We start from the raw sequence: 23,364 nt of genomic DNA on the forward strand, positions 1-23,364 counted from the left end.
ACTTCAGATCACTTACTTCATGCAGTCAGCAAAAAGACTTTCCACTCCAACTGAATGAGTAATAGTCAGGCATTCTAGTATAGATGTCAGTCTTCTGGGGACAGGCTGAGATTGACAAAAAACATCATATTTATTCTTATTCAACCTACAGAAGCTGAAAGTATTTGGTTCATACAGATGATCTGACTTATGTACCTAAACTGCAGAATAAATATATATAATTGAAAATGTACTATTCTTTTAAAGAAAGTATCACTAATAACTTCTAGTTTTATAGAATAGCATTTCAGCTCTTTTAGCTACCAGAACGCATACAAGTTCTACTCTAATTTCATTTAGCTTAAATTTTCTAAAAAGTAAAAGTGGTACAATAATTTCTAGCACATCACATTGCAAAACAATCACTTGATTTAATCTGTATTCTAAAGTAAAACCTTAAGTACATGGGTAATGGAAGGTCCAACACTAACCTCAGATAAAATGATAGAATTTAATTACATTGTAGTTATATAACATATATTTTCAAAGCACATATATAGAAGTAATGAACTAAAATAACAAGTAAAATGTAGACACCAGTAGTGAAAACAACTCACAGCTCTTGGTGTTGAGCCTCTGGGCTACAAGTTGCCCGCGTCACATATTTTCAGTTTTTGGACTATGTTCCTAAGCACATCTATTGCCCATTAGGGTGAACAGAGTTAAACCTCTGTTTGTACACATTAATTAATTGTGATTTAGGGTTCATTCACTTAATAAATACCAGCAATCTATCTATTTGTGTGTATAGTCCCTACATGTGTTCTACTGAAGATCCCCTACTCTCAGAGAAGAGCAAAAGTTTCTTCAGAAATGTCTCCAGCAGAGTCCTAATGATGACAGTGGTTTACAACTTTTTAAATTACAAATTGCTATTAATTTGATTGTCTAATACTCTTCTCCTTAATGTGCTATAATAGTGTTTAAGAAATTTAAAATAAATAGTTTGCATTGCATATTAACAACTGAGTTGTTCCCTTTGGATAACTGGAGGTACTGTAAGTTGTCCTAAAATCAGAAATGACTATCTCAGTATATATAGATTTTACAGTGATAACTCTATAAAGTTAAATATGTTGGCTTTCTGACCCACTTCAGACAAGAATATTACACTAGTATGAGGCACTGTGGAAAGCAATATAGAGATACCTCAAAAATTTAAAAATGGATCTGCCTTTCGACCCAGCTATCCCACTTCTGGGAATATATCCAAAGGAACCCAGATCACTAATCTGAAAGAAAATAAGCACCTCTATGTTCACTGCAGCATCATTTACAAGCAGTCCAAGTATCCATCAGTATTATGAGTGGATAAAACAACTATGGGACATTTACACAATAGTATACTACTCGGACATAAAGGAGGAGAAAATTTTACTTTTTCAGACAGTATGGATGGACCTGGAGAACATTATGCTGAGTGAAACAAGACAGTCAGAGAAAGACAAATACCACCTGATTTCACTCATATGTACAATCAAATGAGTAAACTGAACAAACAAGGAAAATGGGGACCAACTCATAGATGGAGAGCAGGATGTCAGCTTGGGGGTGTGGATGTTAGGGGGTGGAGGGATTGAGCAAAAAGGAAAAAGGACTCATGGACATGGACAACAGTGTGGTAATTGCTGGGCAGGGGTATAAGGGGACTAAATGGTAATGGGAAAATACATAATAAAGATTAAATTTTTAAAAAATTAGTGTGAGGGGACAGATTACTGGTACACACGTACTTGACAACCTAAAAGCTCCCAGAAGTCTGAAAAATTGTAAAAGTAAATACAAGAGTTTAAAAGCCCAACAGTCTAATTTTATTTAGGAATGGCCAACCCTCTACAACAAAGTCTACTAACTGATACACAACTTAAGAATAATTTCCATAAAATTATTAAAATACAAAATAATTTACTGCTTAAAGCAGAGACTGGCAAACTGTAGCTTGTGGGCCAAATCTAGCCTATCTTTGTTTTTGTGAATGAAGTTTTATTGGAACACTGCTGTGTTGTTTCATTCACATACTGTCTATAGCTGCTAATGCTCTACAACAGCAGAACTGAGTACTTATGATAGAGACCATACCCACAAAGTCTAGAATATTTACTGTCTGGCCTTTTACAGAAAACGTTTACTGACCTCTGGCTTAAAGGGTTAACTTTAGCTTACTGAGAAGTTTACTTATATGAAAATGCTGATTCCCAAGTGTTTTTGTAATAGGATAACTGACATTTTGTTATTTTCAAAACCTGCAGGTAGAATGTGAAGATATATATTTAAATCATTACCTAAAAAAAAAATTTAAATTAATGGCCAAAAAATGCAAATCCCATTATAATCCTATAAAGTCCAAAAAGTCATGTAAAAGCAAGATAATAAAATTAATAAAATGACTGAAGCTAGCTTGCCATGAGTTCCAGGACCTATTAGTAAAGAGTGTGCTATTAAAGGTTTACTGTATTTAAGTTGCTGTCAAGAAACTGAGTAACTGAGATCTGGAAGGTAAAATTATATATCAAAGATATGCTCACACAAATATATACTTATTATCAAAATATGTAAAGCAAATAATTTAAAAATCAGGTCAATAAAAACAGAAATTGTTATCTCAAATATCTGTTATTACTACAGTAATATAGACTTTATTAAAATAAGAAAATGAGGTAAAAAGTTTAACAAAATACCATGTTAATAATTTTTTAAAAAATTGCTTTTCTGTTGTTTTAATGACAACTAACATGCCTTTTGTGTTTTAAGAATTAAGTGGACCTGGCTGGCGTAGCTCAGTGGATTGAGCGCGGGCTGGGAACCAAAGTGTCCCAGGTTCGATTCCCAGCCAGGGTACATTCTTGGGTTGCAGGCCATAACCCCCAGCAACCGCACATTGATGTTTCTCTCTCTCTCTATCTCCCTCCCTTCCCTCTCTAAAAAATAAATAAAATATTAAAAAAAAAAGAATTAAGTGGATTATTGAAAGCAAAATATAATAAGTTGCATATAACCTGTAAGACCATCTATAAAAGAGATTTTTTTAAAATGTTAGATTAGTTGGTCTATTATGGACTCTCAGTTCAGAAGAGATACTAACATAAAACTTATGCTCAGCTAGCATCGTTAACCATGCTGTGTCAAGGTCCCCACTTTTCCACCCCTTAATGCCACTGTATGCCGATTTCAGTACTTTGTGGTCACTGTTGTATTGACATTCAGTATAGTACTGTTACACACCTATCTCGTATCTGACTTAAATCACTGACTACCTTTATAGTGGGACATATGGAATAGGGACTACAGCATGGTCTGGTCACCTGTTCCTGCATTTTCTAGGTCTAACTCCTGTGGAAGAGGACAATGGATGGCTATGGTCACCTTACGTAACTAACGAGGGATCAACATGGTAGTAAGGAGATGTCCTTGACTGCTCTAATTCAAATGCTGGTGGCCTTTGCTGATGTGGTGGCTCTTTTAGGGACAGACTGAAGTTCACCCTAGTCTCTCAATAGACAAAGATTCTTCTGGTGGTTCATGATGTATAATGACTCCTTAGGTGGGACACAGTGTCACTTGCCCTCTATCAGTGTCCTCTAATCTTCATGAATTACTGAGATCCTCCTCCTTCCCTGTGTGTGCACTGTGTGTAACAGGTATAAGGTGAACTACCCATTCTTTCAACTATTTATAACAATAACTATTGTCCCTAACCACCAGGTGAGTGCTGGCTTACAGCAAGCCTCCTTTTCCCTTTAGAAATCTCCACACTCAAGTATACTCTCATTGGCTTCTGAGGCATATTCCAGGCTCTCCCAAGAAATCTCTTACCACTTTTTTTTTTCTTTAATAGAAGCTCTGGAGTGGGCTGGTTTTACAAATACAGCAGAAGCCCCTCTGGGGCATGAGAAGACATTATCTCCTCATTACAGATAGCCTCTGCCTTTAATCTTTATTTGGGTTATGCTTGGATCTCCCTCCTAACTTTTACTTGGCTGCAAAGATGAGAGAAGCAGATGAAAGAGAAGGGAAATCTTTCACCAGAATGCTTTACTTTCTACAAAGCTGAGGATACCACCACCAAACTGCCCTCCTTCTTCTAGACCCCTTATCTATAGAGGGTAGAATAAACACTTGAGTAAAGGTAGCTGAGAAGTCTCACTGTTTCTCAGTAAACCGTAAAGGGTGGTGGTGGTGATGGTGCAGGACCCATGATTCCTGTTTTAGTGCATGGGGTGCTTCCTTGTATACAACCTAGAGAGAACTAGGAAAAGTCTACTGAACACAAAAAAGCTAAATTCAAGTATCATTGAAATTATTAAAATTACCAAATTACAATTCATACAATGTATATTGTGACTTAGAGCACCCAGTAAGAGGGGAATATTGACATAAACAATTGTCTTTTTTTATTATAATAATAAGTAATATGTATCATTGTAGAAAATTTAGAAAATGTAGAAAAGTGTAAATAAGAAAATAAAAAAATAACCTACAGTCACAGAGTAAATTAAAACAATAAAGAATCTAAAAGTGATGTACAAAATGGCATCTATACAAATATATGGCACGGGAACTTTCTCTAGACAATAATTTAAAAGTCAGTATTTATATTATACTTGGGCACACAGGGAGCAGAAAAATATATTCCACCCCAAGCACATGGTATAAAGAGAGGTGGTAGAAAAAGAAGTACAATTTCAGGGAAAAGAATCGATGAAGCACTGTGATAAATGCACCTTGATAAATAGAGAAGGTAACCTTGGTTCCCGATTTCCTTTCTCTTAGTTCCAAACCCTGAGTACTAGCTGTACACTCCACCTTTGAAGTTATAGAGGAAACTCCTATATCCTTTTAATAACCTCCTACCTCAATTTCATATAATTTAAAATGATTTAATTTATTTTTTGTAAGTATAGCACATGAGGTTTTCTCAACTTAAGTCCTCATTAGTTAAATTAATTTAATATTCTTAAGATTTAAAGAACATTTACTACCAGAGTTAAAGTGAGTAATAATGGGTGACTTTAAGCATTGGGTAGATTTTTGAGACTCAACAATTACCTTCTGAAAGAAATTACAGTAATCTCTTCTTAAAATATAGATTGCTACTTCTTTTAATCCTTCTAGTCCATACATATCAGCCATATTGAGTATTTTACTAAAATAAAAATAAACATGGTATTAATTTTCCAGTTTTAAAACCAAGGCATAATACACAGTAATTTCCTAATAATATATAGTCTGTTTAGAAAAAAGAAAAATCTGAATTATTTTAATTTTTAACTCTCTGCCCTACATAATAAATAATCTTTAAGGATTATAAAAAGGCCAAAAGTTGAAAGCTGTCACATGATTTGAATAGTGGAGAATAACAAGAAAATTTGAAAATGTTTCAATCAAATTCCCCTCAGATTCTCTCTCTCTCTAAATACATATATACACATATATATACACATATACATACATACATACATACATACACACACACCAAAGTCCAGGGCACTACTTTGAAGGCTGTTTAAAGTTAAAAAACTCTTTGCAACAAATTTGTATAATGAAAGATTGGGAGGAGGGCAATTAACTGATGCTTATCAGATTGAAAATGTTTACAAATGATCCTAAGATTAGAGACAGCATCCAATTATTCGGAAGGTTTCCATTGCTTCTTTCACTTGGCACCCATACATACTTTAGGTACTTAGGAAGCCTACAAACCTTGACAGCATGATAAAGTTTATCTAGGTTTCCAGGAGAAGCTTCAGTACTTAATCATTGTGATTCACGATATTTTCTCCCCCAAATCACATTTATTCAGTTGCAATTAAAAGAACCAATGAATATTTAAAATTAAAAGAACAGCTTTTCATTTTGATGTAAGAATAACAATTAAAGGAGAGGACATCCAGAAAATTACAAGAGCAGGACCTCTCCAGTAGGATTTCAGCAATTTAAGTGACATTTCACTGTAGATCACTTTAGAATCACATCATTGTTGATCTTTAGGATGCTTATATTTTTTAATTAATTTTAAGGTTTTTCTTTTGCTGTTTAAAGAGGCAGCCTAAAGTTTAAAAATAAAGTAGTAAAATAATTGTTCAAAATTTGATAAAGGTTCATTCAGTTTTATTTTATAAAATCTCATCTACTTTCTCATCTACTTTCTAAAATACAAGGTTTTTCTAACATAAGTCTAATAAAGACTTTTCTTAATCTTATTACTGTTAGTTGCTAGAACATTTTTACTTCTAAAAACAGTGACACTGTTGATACAGTACTCCCAAATGCACACAAGATCAGGCAAAAGGGGCAATAAAAGTAAAGTTTCCACTTCACTGACACTTTGAAACATAGATCAACAAAGCACAAGTCAAAAATATTAATACTTTTATATTTAAAATCATTAAAAATTAATACATACCCAACATTAGCTTTGTCTGGAAAGTCCAAAGTTCCTCCATATATAAAATGCATCATAACATTCATTTCTACATGGTTTATACTGAAAAAAAAAAAAAAAGAAAACTCAAATCCAGAAATAATTAAGGCTTAACTGGTATTTATGATACATTCTATTTTCCCATAAACTTTTAGTCAAGATAAAGTCTTAATCTCATTTTTATCTAAAGGATATATTCTTCAAATACTATGCATGCAGGTATGCCATAAATTTAATATGAAGTATGATTATAGCTATGGCTTTTTATATACATTATAAAATGTTATTCATACATTATCACATCATTGATTACTTATTGAGCATCCTGTATAATAGACTAGGAGTTAGAAAGGACCTTAGAAGTCACAGTCCTACCTCTGTCTGACTAAGAAATCTTCTCCTCAGTATCTCTGACAAATGGCCTCTGGTCTTGCTTAAATCCTCAGATGGACATCTCTACTCACTAGAAAGATTCTTGTTAGGTTTGTACAGATTTCTTGATTAGTAATATTTATCCAGTGGTTCTAGCTTGACCAACATCATTATATTTTTATGTGCTACTGACTACTGGATCTCAAGCTCTGAATTCATAATCACCTTCCTTTTCCCTGAATCTCCCAACACCCCAAGCTGGCCCTATTTCTTTTATTCCTATTTGATTCATTAAGAGACTTGTTGCTTCTTGTCCTGCCCTCTATATCAGTATCAAGTGGAGCGAATCATCTGGCTTATGGACAACCACCACTGGTTGTTGGTGAAACTTGAGAAGTAATTTGGTTCCTTTTATCCTTTCTTCTCTGCTGAAGCAGTAGGAAGAGGTGTTGGGGGAAAAGTGCTTCTGCTATCCAAATTCAGACCTTCTTTTAAGTGGGCTGTTTTAGAAGGGAAATAGTTAATCAAATCAACTCTGGCTCTTGCATTAAAACACATTTTACTGCTTTAACAGCTTTTATCAGTAATAAAAAAAAGTTTTCTTATTTCATCTCCTGATTCTTTTATTTTGAACAGGAAGAAAGTATATTACTACTTATTAGGCCCCCTCAAAACTCCAACAATATCTAGGTTACTATCTAGTTACCTAAGTCAGAGCCTGAGGTTCATCTTAATCCTCTCCCTCATATTCCATCATCTATACCCTCAAAAGTTTCTTGAGTTCAGCCTCTGTTGTCTATTTCCCCTCTCACTGCCCTGGTTTAAGCTCTCATTTTTTCTCATTTGTACTATGACAATATCCTTTCATATGGGTTTCCTGCCTAAAATAATCTCCTTGCATCTCATTTCCCACATCACTATTAGAGTGACTTCGCTAAAATATAAATCTGATATAGTCCTCCACTTTGAAAACCCTTCAACAATTCTCCATAGTCCACAGAAAAAAAAGTCCAAAATCCCTTAGCTTGGTGTACAGTGTTCATTATCATCTGACCTCTGGCTCTCCCTCTCTAGTAGCTGTTCCAAGTGAATTACTAATTTCCTATACCTGAACTGCTTATTATTTCTTATATATCCATGCCTTAACAACATACTTTTCACTTGGCTTACAATGCTCTACCCCTCTGCTTACTTCATCTTTCATATACAAGACATGCAATTCTTTACCTCTGATTGTTTCCTTAATGTCCCTAAGGCAAAAAAAAAAAAATCACTGACTGTTATACACAGTAATAACTAACATCCATATTGAGCACTTATTATGAGCCAGTACTGAGCTAATAAGCATTTTGAATGCCATTAGCATATTTAATCATCTTAACAGCTCAACAGTAGATACCATTATTAGTCTCATTTTATAGATTAAAAAAAGACTAAATTAGGTAACTTGCCCCAAGTCAAATTGCTAGTGATGTACTGGAATTTAAATCCAGGCAGACTGACTCCAAAGTCTGCGTCTAAAGAAGTATGCTATATATACTTCCATTATCACATTTATCAAACTGACTTGTAATATCTTTGTTTACATATTTGTTTCTCCTTCTAGACTGAGTTCTGTGAAGGGAGGGTCTATATCATAGTTATCCTTGCATCTCTAGCACCAGTAGAATGTCAGCATTGATTCACTGTTTCCAGGATGAAAAGATTTTCCATTTCCTACACAATACTGGAGCTATACAGTGGAATTAGAATGTGGACATTGTTGTAAGACCCTCATAGTTTGTTAAGCATTGTGCCTAAACATCTGCCAAAAGAAGAAAAGGAGGAAGGCAAGAAGAAAAGAAATGGAATCCCACAGGGCAGTACTCAAAAAGGTATTTGCTTTGAGTCTATGGCCTTAAATAATACATGCTTAATAAATGTTTGAGGAATGTTTAAATAAATGGCTTACTAGGGCACTTACAGCATCTTACCAAACCTTCAGAGGAACACACTGAGTTAAAATATATAAATACTTTTCAATTAATTTTATAAATATAAACTGGCCCTTACTATGGCTTCTGGTTTCCACTAATTCAAAACTCCAGGTGTTACAAGCAAAATAATATAACCAAAGGCACTGAAATTGAGAATAGGCTGACAGTGACCAGATGGGAGAAGGGAGGGAATTTCAGGGGAAAAGGGTGAAGGGTTTGCAGGAACAATTATAAAGGACACATGGACAATACCCGGGGTGGGGGTGGAAACAGGGGAGGGAGGTCGGGAAGGCTGGGGTGTTGGGCAGGGGTGGGAAAAAAAGGCAGAAAATTGTACTTAAACAACAATAAAAAAAAATCAGTAAACTAAATGAACTTTTTAAAAATAAACTTCAAAAAACCCCACAAAACTTCAAGCTTTACTTAAACAGTAAAAAAGTCAATCTCTAAATATTCTCATTTATATACTATCAATATGACAAGGGTAATTATAACATATTATCTTTAGTCTGTTAATTTAAACACTAGCATAATTACTAGAATATATACTACTCCATACACTTTTCCTTAAATATACAGAGCCATTCTTGTCAACATTACTGAGAATTGGTCATTTTTGTTGAAAGGATAGTTCCTTTTAACATTTGACATATTTAAGCAAAAAAAATGACCAAATAAAAACAAAAGTAGTTTTATTAATAATAAAATCTAGAAATTTGGGCCTTTGTATCAGTACATATGATAACTATAAAAACAGCAAGAAACCTTTTTCCTGCTGTCCTGACAGATGTTTTACTAAACTGCATTTTCAGTATTGTGTTGTAAGTCCTTTGTATTTTTATTAAAAGCATTTTTATAAAGGCATGATCAACTAACCTAGAAAAACGAGTTACTCTAATAGCTCACAGTTTAAATGGAAAAAGTTGAAGCACTATTATCATTTAAACATAATCACAATAAAAGCTTGTAGGAGATGACAACATTACATATACTCAGAAAAAAGAAAAATGCATGAGAGGACAGAAATCTAAGATCAGAGAGCAAACACACCTCTAGTCTAGAAAGTCTGTGTGCTTCCTAAAGTTACAGGTTCCCATGTATGTGGGCTAAAGTAACATAGGGACATTCATTCATTCACTAACTTCTTCATATTCAAAATTTACTGAATAACAGGCTCTATTCTAGACCTTGAGGACACAAGAAGCTTGCATTCTAGAGGGAGGACATGGACAATACATATGTAAACAAATACATAAAGAAGATAATTTTAATAGTGAAAAGTGCCACAAAGACAATACAAAAGGATAACAGACAGTAACTGGAGATTTTGGCTGTAGCTGCTTTAGGTGGGATATTCGGGAGAAAATCCAGGGGCCAGATCATACAGGGTCTTGTAAATTATGGTAAAGGTTTGGGTTTAATTCTAATTGCAGTGAGCAGGCATCAAAGATTTTAGTCAGAAGAGAAATACGATCTGATTTATAGTTCAAAAGATCATGCTGAAGGTGCAGAGCATCCCAGGAAATCTCCCAAGGGAGATGAGTAAATCCAATTTCATGCTTCAAAGCCCCAAGCCACCACTGTAAGAATTCTATTTATATAAAATGGAAATATGTGGGGATTCTTTACAAAAATATTGTCTGCAGTTCAATTTTCAGTAGAGGAAGTGGAAAATTTCTTCCGGCTTCTACCCAAACAGGAGAACTTATTCCAGCTATACCCTTCCACCTCCCAACTATGGGGCATGGGAAGAACTAGACTGTAGGACTCTACTATTCCTACCTCAATTTATTGAAGGCCCTCCCACTTGAAAAATATTACATACATTATGTCTTGGAGTTCATTAAAAATTCATTAAAAATGCTGTGGTTCTTTTCTGTGAGGACAGACAGGCTTTCATGTTAACCTACAGCATAAAAATGTCCTGCTGATGTGCAACAGTGGCACAGTCCCAAAAGAGGCTGCTGCTGAAGCAAAGCAGGCACTGCTGTTCTGGTATTGGTAATGACCCTGACTTGAACCCACTTCTCTCTAGAAAATGAGAACAATCTAATTTAGAGAAAGAAAAACATAAAACAAATATTATTGAGCATTACATACAAGTACTATGCCAGCTTCCTTTCTTGCTGCATCTCATTTAATCTTTTCAACAACCTCAGGAAGTTCAAGGAAGGTAAGCAGTGTTCCTAGAGTTATATACAAAGCTAGGACTGGATGTAGGAGTGCCTATAAAAACACCATAGTCCACTAATTTCCTACTATACCACACCACCCCTGGAAACATCTACCCAGGTTTACAATGTAAGTTAATATGAAAACAATTTGTTTTGTAGGTTACTTTGTTACAATATAAAAATTCCTAAAAGATGCGATTTTTTTAAGTAAAATTCCTAAATCCCTTTTACTCTTCCTATGGCTTTAAATACCATGATACTAACAACATTTTAGGTAGTAATCTGAGACAGTTAGTTTGATATGTGATACAAGAGAAAAAAGAAAAACATATTGTGTAATAATAATAATAATAAAGGATGTAGAAAAAACCCAATATCTGTCAGGAGATAAATTCTTTCATTTTAGTATTAGAAAACCTTGCTTTATCAAGTAAGATAAAAGGAATGTATCTCATTTCCAACGTGCTAGCATTAGAAGTGAATAAGCTGATTAGGAGTGAGCCCCCACTGCGGATACAGCAGCTCTGGTTAAGATGAACCAGTCAGGAGCAGAGCCTTGCTCACTGCAACAGAAGTGAAGGTAAAATAACATAAGAAGAGCAAGCCTGGTCATTGGTGGCACTACTGCATGGTACAGTCTACTCATTTGGATGACACTTGAAAACAAATTTCATTACTTCTATTTGGCTTTCCCTTAAACAAGCTATTAAAGTCAGTTAGTAGTCAAGCCACATTATAAGAGGAGATATTCATTACTTCCATCATGATCAAACACAGAAATTATAGGTGAGGGAATAGAGACCAATAGTTGATTTCACTAGTTCTTTCTTGTCTACTGAACTCTTAATGAACAGACTTCATTTTTAAAAGCCTGTGTATTTTGGATGTTTAATCTGAAGGCTCATGAGGGTTGATTAAGGATTGCCTTTATTCCAATAGCTATAGTCAGAAGTCATCTTGAATATAAAACAGATAAAGGTGGAGCAGCTCTGCTTGAAGAGGTATGCCTTTCCAAAAGGCCTTTCCCTCAGATCCCAATCCCACACCTGTGTTCCCTAATATACCTACCAGGATCTTTAGGGTCCTGTGGGATAAAGTTTGAAAATCACTGATTTAAACAGCAGAGGACTATTTAGCTAGTTCAAGAATGCATGCCAAAAGGGAATTTCTAACATCTTTAGTGTCTGTGATGGAATGGAATCTGGATAAAAACATGTAATTTATATTTAGCATAAGCACTTATTTATCAAATGACCCCAGGAAGACACTGTACTTAATCTGATCTTGTTTTCATCTGTAATAGGTAAATAGACCTGCTCTCTCAATGACTGATGTTAAAAATTAAAGGGCATACTAAATGTGAAAGAAGTCTAGAAAATATATGATGTTATTATAGGGATGTTCTTACTGATGCTGAGGACAGAGTCTATTTGGAGACAGAAACAAAGCTATTTAATTGCAGGTATCATTAAATATAAAAGGATGTAAGATTTCTTCCAGGAAAAAATCGGACACGTGATTTCTGTAAATTACTTTCCCCCTCTGTGGAATAAAGTTCCATAATCATATACTTTTTTTTGAGAATTTTTAAAAATGTTTATTGCAACAAGATTTCAACTCTTTTAACAATAATTAATACAAGGCATTAATTGGCAGATGTCATCATCTTTGACTTCCAGCATAATTTTTCTTAAATTTTGTTTTTCAGTCACCATATTATTTTATATTAGTTTCAGGTATACAACACAGTAGTTAGACAATCATCTACTTTACAAAGTAGTCTACCCAGCTGGTACCATACATAATTATTACAGTATTATTGGCTATATTCCCTATGCTGTACTTTATATCCCCATGATTATTTTGTAACTATCAATCTGTACTTCTCAATTCCTGCACCTTTTTCACCCCACCCCCCAAACCCCTTCCTGTCTGGTAACCATCAGTCTGGTTCTCTGTATTTATGAGTCTGTTTCTGTTCTGTTTGTTCATTTATATTGTTCTTTAGATTTACATATAAGTGAAATCATATGGTATTTGTCTTTCTCTGATTTACTTCACTTAGCATAATACCCTCTAAGTCCATCTATGCTGTCCCAAATGGTAAGATTTCAGTTTTTTTATGAGTAATATTCCATTATATATAGGTACTACTGCTTTTTAAAATGTATTGTTATTGTTGACAGTATTACAGGTGTTCCCATTCCCCCCCACTTTGCCCACCTCCACCCAGCCCCGGCCTCCCTTCCCTAAGGCCATCACTGCACTGTTGTCTGTGTCTCTGGGTTGTACCACCACTTTTTGTATCCATTCATCTACTGATAGGTGCTTGGGTTGCTACTGTAAATAATGCTGCAATGAACATAAAGGTACATATATTCTTTTGAATTACTGCTTAGGGGTTCTTCAGCTATAGACCCAGAAGTGGAATCACTGGGTCATAGATTCCATTTCTAATTTTCTGAGGACTCTCCATACTGTTTTCCACAGTGGCTGCACGAATCTGCATTCACACCAGCAGTGCACTAGGGTTCCCTTTTCTTCAAATCCTCACCAACATATGTTTGTTAATTTATTGATGACAGCCATTCTGACAGGTGTGAGGTGATATCTTACTGTGGTTTTAATTTGCATTTCTCTGATGCATAATCATGTATTTCTTTTGACCTTTATCTTACTACACAGAAGCACGTGATTTCCAAAGAATGCATGCCAAAAAACTGCATCCTGAGTTAAGCTAGTGTTTTCTCTCCATTTACATTTTTATTGAATCCAGTTCTAATGACAGTGGATTAATAATTTTTTTAAAATGATGTCTAAAACATCTGAAACATAGTTGTCCCTGGACAAATTTCCAAAATTACACCACAGTGATTATCCCTAGGACTGGCACACTTACAGAGACTCTGATCTCTTCTAGTACTATCCTCCTTCTTATACTCAGGGGATACTTTAAATTTGTCACCAAGGAAGAGATCTTACTAGTAGGATACATATGTCTTTTAGGTTATCACTACTTCATCCATCTACACAGTACCTTTACCCACAGGATAAAAACTTTTTAGCTTGTTGTTTAAAATCTCCCATAATCAGAAGCTATGTGGTTGCCAGAGGAAGGGGGTAAAGGGGTGAACAAAATATGTAAAGGTAGTCAAAAGGTACAAACTTACCGTTACAAGAAAATTAAATCCTGGGGATGTAATGTGCATGGTGACTATAGTTAACAGTACTGTATTTTATATTTGAAAATTGCTAGGAAAATAGATCCTAAAAGTTCTCATCACAAGAAAAAGAACTATAACTCTGGGGTAATGGATGTTAACTATCATTTCACAATATATACATATATCAAATTATTTGTATCCCTGTAAATAATATGTTATATAATGCCTCAATAAATATTTTATTTTTTAAATACGTATCTTAAATATTTATTTATTTATTTTTAGAGAGAGGAGAAGGGAGGGAGAAAAAGAGGGAGAAAAACATCAGTGTGGTTGGCTCTCACATGTCCCCTACTGGGGACCTGGCCCACAACCCAGGCTTATGCCCTGATTAAGATTCAACCAAAAACCCTTTGGTTTGCAAGCTGGCACTCAGTCCAGTGAGCTACACCAGCCAGGGTTTCAATAAATATTTTTAAATGAATAAAAGAAACTCAGATACAGAGATAACAGGGTTACTTAGATGCAAACTTTTCTTAACATCATCAAGAAATTCATGTTATATTTTGATGCTATATTAGTGGGAGAAAAACAGAAGAAAAACAAACTTTCCATGTGTAAGTATTTTATGCATGCAGGGGATAGATTAGGGAAGAAGTTTATTTCAGTAGTAGTATCAACTAAAAACTTAGTGATTATATGTGTGTTGTATGTGTGTGTGTGTACACACAAGGTCTGGTAGAAGTAATGCCTGCTTGAGTGTGGTTTGTAGGGTAATAATATGGGTGTAATAATTTATAGTTTTAATTTGAACATTTCATGTAAAATGTCATATGGTATGGCTGAGTGTGATATGTTACAGAATTACATGCTTGTGATTTTGTTATAAAAAAGGGGTGTTATTTGTGCTGGACCCTGTATATTTATACCCTACATTATTTTTATTACTATTTCATTAATCTAGCATTTTTGCTTAAAAAATACACTTTAATAAAGGAATACAAGTGATTCCATGGATACATAATTGAAATCACTAACAGTGGCAGTTGCTGAACCTACACCCAAAAGTTAGGCTGCAAAATATTTCACTGTGCTTTGTGTATTGTGTTTATTGAAATTGTGGTAATATAATTAAAATGTGACCGTGGTATGAATGAAAATGGCTTGGGTTCTCTTTTATATGTGTTTCATTTTTATTATGTAAATAAAATATGAAAAAAATAAAGTAAAAACACATTACATATTTTTACAAATGTTTCAAAATTCTATGTTTTATAGAGTGAAACATTATAAAATGGGAGGCATTTGGGGCATATAAAATCTCCCATATTCAGAAACTACCTAGTTGCCAGAAGCAGGAGGTAGAGAATGAAGGTAGTCAAAAGATGCTTTTAGTTAGTAAATGGAACCAGATTGTTATAACCTAGAAGGCTCAAGATTATAGGCCTGTTTGGAAAAAGAAATGGTCAGTAAAAATTTATTAATACTTTCTATGTATCCACTGCTATGGAATTCCAAGTATCACCTCGAGCCTCTGGCTAAGTGACCCAATCAAGGAAACATCTATGGTGAAAATGATGCAGAACTGAGAAGCTCCCTCAGAACTCCCAGCAATTTTCCTATTGAGAAAGCCCTCCCCCATACTGTACACTATAGAATCTCACAGTTATTACTATGACCAAAAAATGTTCCATTTCACCATTTAAGGAAGTAGTTCATCTCTTAGTAATAGTCTTGGCAGTTTAAATAAACTGCCACTAAATGTGTAGATGCACCATTGTACTATCATAGATCACTGAAATCCATACCTATTCGAATTATACTTTAAAGAAGAAAAATAAGGGAAAAAAAGGAAACTATACTTGTTACAGACTGAATATTTGGTTCCCCCACCCACCAAAATTCATATATTGAACCCTAATTCCCCAGTGTGGCTATATTTGGAGATGGAGCTTCTAAGGAAGTAATTAAGGTTAAATGAGGTAATAAGGGTGGGGCTCTACCCTGATGTGATAAGATTAGTGCCCTCATAAGAAACACCAAAGCACTCTCTTCCTCCACTTTCCTTTCACTGCCCCCCAGACCCCCGTACACTGAGGAAAGGCCATTTGAGCACACAGTGGTAAGAGGCTGTCTGCAACCCAAGGACCCAAGGTGAGACCTCTCACTAGACACCAACCTTATTGGCATTTTGATCTTGCAGAACTGAGAAAATGAATTTCTGTTGTTTAAATCACCAGTTTGTGGTACTTCATTATTGCAGTCTGAAAAGACTAACACACTATCATATTATTACTAAATATTCCCTACTTCCTCATGTTTTCAGAAAATATACTTTGTAGGATTCTACCACATGAGAAATAGCTCACTGAACTTACAGGGAAATCAGATTGATAAAAGTGCTTGTATCATTTGCAATCATTTACAGACAAACTGTCTTGTAAAAATCATGCTTACCCTTGAAGAGGAATGTACTCTTGTGAGCTTTCAGCCCAACAGCCACTCAGCATTGCAGCAAAATAACTAGACCTGGCACTTAAAATGGCTCTAAGGGAAAAAACACAAGTAAACACTTATTTATTATGTGAAACATAATTTTAATGAAACTCTACATTTTTAAATATAATCAATTTGTTGTTTGTATTTACTGATAGCATCATTATAATAAAATTATATTTATACCTAGGCATTTTTGATTGCTTGATTATAACATTAATTCCAATGTCATCCTCATTTTTTAAATAAAATTGAAATTCTTTCCATTAAGAGTAATAAACCATCTAAAAATAGAGAAATAAAGACCAAAAGATGTTAATTTCTTGAGGAAATATTTTATCAATAAGAGAGAGATTAGCATCCTGTAGGACCTGAGTTCAAATTCAGAACTTACACTAATTATGCTCAAGAATGGCTATATTTAGATTGGTGAAAATGATAGTAAAGCCATTTTCTTTTGAATTTCAGTACTATCTTCTCAGATAAAATACCAATTCATTCATTCTTTAATTCAACAAGTATATACTGACTTCTACTCTGTGCTAGGCACTATTTTAGATGCTGGAAATACAGATATAAATGAGATACTACAAAGAACAATGTTATATACTAGTGGAAAATGGGCTCACATAGTGGAGGGGGAGAGGGAGAAGAGAAAGACACTTTTGGCAATGGCCTACTAGGTTGTCTCAGACCAACACTCCTGCTGGAAACAGCCAGGAGAATAGGCAAAATATATACCTTAAAAAGTAAAGAAATAAAGCATGATTTGAAGGCATCAAAAAGCTACTGTGGTAGCAGATTTTGAGACAAGTTATGAGAGAGAAGACAAAAGAGGTGATCCAAGTATTTGAGGTCACCTCTTTGATCGAGGTAACATTTTCCATTGAGGCAATTGCCAAATCTGAAGGCAAAAGCAATGGTCGACAGGCTAAAAGCTGAGCATGGCTTCTAACAACCTTCATAGGCGTACAGGTACACAAGTTGGAATTTGGTGTCTATCAAAGAGGGGAGGCTTTCTTTGGTGGATATCCATGATTACAGTTGGACTCTGAAGGGCTACACATTAGAAAGAAGAATACATGGGAAATAGACAAGCCCTTATTACAACTGAAGTCCTGCTTTGAGTCAGCTGAGTCCCCAACTGGATGAAAGTGATCTGCATCTAGCCTAACTGCTTGCCAGAAGCAGAATGAAATCTAGTATTCATGAAAATAACTTTACCCAGAGTGTCAAACTATTTTTATAAATTTTTGATAAAATATCTAGCAATCACCCAAAGGTAATCAGGAATAATAATCAACAAGTAGAAAATAAAGGAAATTCATTTACACTAATATCTAAAATGTCAAATAGAATAAATAAAAAAGCAATACCTCTACATTAAAAGCTATAAAACACTGTTGAGATAATTTTAAAAGACCTGAGAGCTAAACTGTACTCATGGATTTGAAGACCTAAAACTGTTAACATGTCCATTGTGCCTAAATTAATTTCTAGATTCCACACAATCTTGATCAAGTTTTTTTCATGGCAATCTTCTTATTTAGTCCTCACTTGGAGACATGTTTTTATTATATTTTGTTGACTATGCTATTACAGTTGTCCCAATTTTTCCCTCTTTGTTCCCTTCCTCTTGGTACTCCCCTTCCTACCAGCATTACCCCGTTAGTTCATGTCTACAGGTCATACATATAAGTTCTTTGGCTTCTCCATTTCCTATACTATTCTTAACACCCCCCTGTCTATTTTGTGCCTACCAATTACACCTCTTAATCCCTGTACCTTTTCACCCATTGTCCCTCTTCCCCCTCCCAGCTGATAACCCTCCATGTGATCTCCATTTCTGTAATTCTGTTCCTGTTCTAGTTGTTTGCTTAGTTTGTTTTTTTTTATGGTTCTATTTATATGATAGTCTAGAAAAGGCAAAGCTATGGAGACAATAAAAAATTGCCAGAGGTCTCGGAGGGGGAAAAGTTGAAGAGTTCAATTATAAGAATTTTTAAGTTGAAACTAGTCTGTATGATATTATAATGGTAGGCATAGGACAATATGCATTTATAAAAACCCATAAAACTTTATAGCACAAGGGAATCTTAGTGTATACAAATTAAAACAAAAATACTAAAAGAAGATCAGATCAGGGGAATCTCACGATGAAATGCAGACTGTGACAAAAGAATCTAACTGTATTCCAAATATATAATAAAATGACCTCACTGAAGGGAATGGGACAGAAAGGTGCTGGCCCAAAAAACTTTGGAAATGAGTAGAGATTATAAGAATAAAAGCAAAGGAACTTTATACAAGCCACTGTACTCTGGTTGGTAAAGTTATTTCCCATGGAAGTATGGGTCAACAATTCTGAAACTGCCATACATGAATGCTGGAACTGAACAATTAAGTTCTACATGTTGGATAATGAAAGCCAGGTTTCTCACTGCTATAGTGGAAGATTACAGACAATCAAGGGAGTAAGACTAGGATGATCCATGTGCTAATAGATTAGTGTTGGAGACATCAATATGAACTCATGTTTAGCTTAATATAAAGAAGATTCACATAGAAATATTCTTATATATGTACATATTTGAAGACTAATATATATACACATATATTTTCTTGCTCTGTCAGCTGAGAGGGCCTAAAGGAAACAACAAGCACCCCCAGTGTCCAGATATTAGTTTCTAATACCATTAGAATAAAAGTAACCAGGGTTTATCAGAGAAATGGTTGATGCTGGGACAGATAAGCCTAGACTATCTTTTAGAGTTAGGAAATAAGAAGATGCTACACAGACACACACACACACACACACACACACACACACACACACACACTGATGGGGGGGTGTATATCTAAAACCAATTGAAATGAGAACATCAGATAAATTCAAATTGGGGGACACTATACAAAATACTTGCCCAATATTCCTCAAACCATCAAGATCATCAAAAACAAAGTCTGAGAAACTGTCACAGCCAAGAAAAGCTTAAGGAGACATAACCACTAAATGTGTTATGGTATCCTCAATGAGATCTAATAATAGAAAAAGGACATTAGGCAAAAACTAAGGAAGTCTGAATAAACTATAAACGTCAGTTAATAACAATGTCTCAATATTGGTTAATTATACCAAATGCAATATACTAAGATCTATCTTTATCTCTATCCATATCTATGTTAATAGGGGAACTGAATGTGGGGCTTTATGGGAATTTTCTGGGTTCTCTTCTAAATTTTTCTGTAAATTTATAACTGTTCTAAAAATTATGTACACTAAGAAAAATTAGGGATTCTGCTCCATCCCATGAGAGAGAAGTGTGAGACTTGCCTAACCTCCATTAACAAGTAGAAAAATAAATAAAGTATGACACTAAAAAAGCAGTATAGGAACTCTGCTTCCTAAGAGAAGGAAAACTAATTAGGTAAATCCATAATCATGGTGCTTTTCTTCCTGAAAACAATTTTTACATCATGGCACAGGGAGGACAAACAAGCAGAACCAGGCTGTCTTGCTGGGTTGAAAAGACAAATACAGAAGCCCTGGGAGGATGGGTCAGTCAGAATTTATGGGGAATATTACTATAGAAGAGGGAGTTTTGAAGAAAAAGAGCTACATAAGTTAGTGGGGGGATCCCTTGAGTCTTTGTCTGGACATAATCTGAACATTGGGTGAAATTCCATGAGGCCAGGCAAAGAGTAAAGGACCAGGGAGCTATAAGCCTGATCACACAGGGCTGGCAGACATTCAAGTTCCTATTAGCCAGAATAGAATATGCGGGGCACTCAGAAAAGATCCCTGAAGGATCACGTCTCAACATTTAGAGCTATACAACATTTAGAGCAAAAGCTACTGTAAATCCACACTAATGATGTTTAAAAAACAAGTTTCATAAAGATAAAGCTGATCCACAATAACTTGTCTGCTAAAACAAAGTTCAACACTCTTATAGAAGAAAGGTAACAAAATTCAAACACTTAACAATGTAATATTCATAACATTCTGCATGTAATAAAAAATTATCAGGTATGTGCAGTAGTAGCAAAATATGAACTATAACTAGCTGAAAATAAGTCAATAGAAACAGACCCAGAAATGAAAGATGTGATGAAATTAGCAGGCAAAGAATTTTTAAAGCAATTACAGATATGCTTGAGGATTTTTAAGTAAGAAACATAATGGAGAAATAAAAGGTGTTTTTCTTAAAAAAAGAACTTTTAAGAGATGAACTACACAATATCTGAAATTTAAAAATTCATACATGAGCCTAAAAGAAGATTAGATACTAAAGAAGAAAAGATCAGTGCCTATCCACATAGCAATACAAATTATCCAAATAAAACATAGGAAAAAAATAAACTAAAAAAGAAAGAACCTTAAGTGAGGTGTGGGACTAACATATATATATAGTTGGAGTGCCACGTAGAAAGAAGAGATAAAAAGGGGACTTCAAAAAAAATTTTTTAAATGATGGTTGTAAATTTTTCAAATTTCTTATAAACTACAAACCCACAGATCCAATAGCTCAATAATTCAAAAACAGGACAAACATAAAGAAAAGCATAAATGATCAAACTGCTGAAAACCCATTATAGAGAAATAAAATTAAAAAGCAGCCATAGAAAAAAGGCACATCACACACTGACAAGCAAAGCTAGGCATGATCACAGACTTCTTATCAGAGACAATGCAAGCCAGATGACAATAAAACTACATCTTTAAGGCACTGAAAGAAATAAAAAACTGCCAACTTATAATCTTGAATCCAGCAAAATTATCTTTCAAAAATGAAAGCTAAATGAAGACTTTTCTAGTAAACAAGAGCTGAGAAAAGTCATTGCCAGCTGACCTGCATTACAGAAAGTTTTTTAAAAGTTCTTAGGCTGAAGGAAAATTATAACAGAAACCTGGAACTGCACAAAAGAGAAAATGCTAGAAATGTGGGGAAATATGAAATACGTTCTTTCTTATTTAAAAAAGAACTCAAAGATAATTACTTGAAAAAAACAATTACAATTTATAGTGGAATTAAAATATATATGTAGAAATGAGGTGACTCCCAGTCAAGATGGAAACATAGGTAAACATGCCTTGCCTCCTCCCACAACCACAGCAAAAATTACAAATACATTACAAAACAAGTATCACCCACAATTCTCAGAAAATCAGTTGTATGGAAGTCTGTCAACCAAGGACTTCAGGAAGCCACATTCATACAGATGAGTAGGAGGGCATGGAGAGGTGTGGGAGAGGTGTGGGAGAGGTGGAGAGGCACTGAGACATGGAATGAGTGGTCTCACATCCATGTGTGGTGGATAAAAATCAGGAAGAATACCTCTGAGCAAGAGATCCCAGACCAGACCACCGAGCCCAGGATTCCAGCACCAGGAAGATAAGTCCCCATAATTTCTGCCTGTAAAAACCAGTGGGGGTTGGGACTGCAGAAGAAACTGGGATGCTCAAAAGACTCCTCATAAAGGGCCTGCAACAGATGTAGGACTCATGCAGACTCACCTCCTCTGGCATTCAGCACCAGGGGAACAGCTAAAAGGGCACCAGTGGCAAACAAGGAGAAATTGAAGTGACTGGTAACAGGGCAAGTGCTAGGAGACAACTTCCTCCTGGGCAAAACTCCAGAGGCCAGGTAGCAGCCACTGTCCCTTTTCTTAGCCCTCCCACACACAGAGCCACAGAGTGGTAACAACATATCTGAGACTCCATCAACCCGGTTCACAAAGGTTGCCCCATCCTGGTAATTACTTAAGGCTCTGCCCCATCCAACTTATGGGTGTGCTTTTCTCCAATAGGCCATGCTACCGAGATAGGGAGTCAAAGAAACTCTACCTAACACTAGAAACAAACACAGGGAGGCTGCCAAAATGAGGAGACAAAAAAACATGGACCAAATGAAAGAACAGATCAAAACTCCAGAAAAAGAGCTAAATGAAATGGAGATAAGCAATCTATCAGATGCAGAGTTCAAAACACTGGTTATAAGGATATTCATAGAAATGACTGACTATGACCACAAAATAAAGAAAGAAGAGAATCCTAGAAGAAGCAAGAGATAAGGAGACAGTTACCTACAAAGGAGTTCCCATCAGGCTGTCAGCTGACTTCTCAAAAGAGACCTTGCAGGCAAGAAGGGGCTGGAAAGAAGTATTCAAAGTCATGAAAGGCAAGGACCTACATCCAAGATTTACTCTGTCCAGCAAAGCTATCATTTAGAATGGAAGGGCAGATAAAATGACTCCCAGATAAGGTAAAGTTAAAGGAGTTCATCATCACCAAGACCTTATTATATGAAATATCTAAGACAAAGAAGATCAAAACTATGAACAGTAAAATGACAACAAACTCACAACTATCAACAACTGAACCTAAGGAAAAAAAGGACAAAAACAAACTAAACAAATACCCAGAACAGGAACAGAATAATAGAGATCACACGGAGGGCTATCAGTGGGGAAGGGGAAAGGGAGGGTGGGAGAAAAGATACAGGGAATTAGAAGCATAAATGGTAGGTACAAAATAGACAGGGGGAAGTTAAGAACAGTATGGGAAATAGAGGAGACAAAGAACTTATGTGTATGACCCATGGACATGAACTAAGTGGGATGGGCCATGCTGGAGGGAATGGGATACCAGGTAAAGGGGACAAGGGGGAAAAAATGGGACAACTACAATAGTACAATCAATAAAATAAACTTAAAAAATA

The 23,364-nt window shown here is 35.1% G+C and overlaps 1 protein-coding gene across 2 annotated transcripts in view; it reads right to left on the reverse strand.

Annotated features, from left to right (window-relative positions):
- BTBD8 (BTB domain containing 8) overlaps nucleotides 1–23,364 on the reverse strand; it is an 88,736-nt gene that overhangs the window by 24,778 nt on the left and 40,594 nt on the right. For both annotated transcript variants that reach the window (XM_045847158.1, XM_045847159.1), the window contains 4 exons: nucleotides 16,604–16,693; nucleotides 6,443–6,523; nucleotides 5,086–5,182; nucleotides 17–105 (listed from right to left, as the gene is read on the reverse strand). In XM_045847158.1, coding sequence (XP_045703114.1) covers nucleotides 17–105; nucleotides 5,086–5,182; nucleotides 6,443–6,523; nucleotides 16,604–16,693 — 357 coding nt within the window. The remainder of the gene's footprint in view (nucleotides 1–16; nucleotides 106–5,085; nucleotides 5,183–6,442; nucleotides 6,524–16,603; nucleotides 16,694–23,364) is intronic.

This window comes from Phyllostomus hastatus, unplaced genomic scaffold (genome assembly GCF_019186645.2).
Source record: "Phyllostomus hastatus isolate PE091 unplaced genomic scaffold, TTU_PhHast_1.1 phas_contig_524, whole genome shotgun sequence".
Lineage (NCBI taxonomy): Eukaryota > Metazoa > Chordata > Mammalia > Chiroptera > Phyllostomidae > Phyllostomus > Phyllostomus hastatus.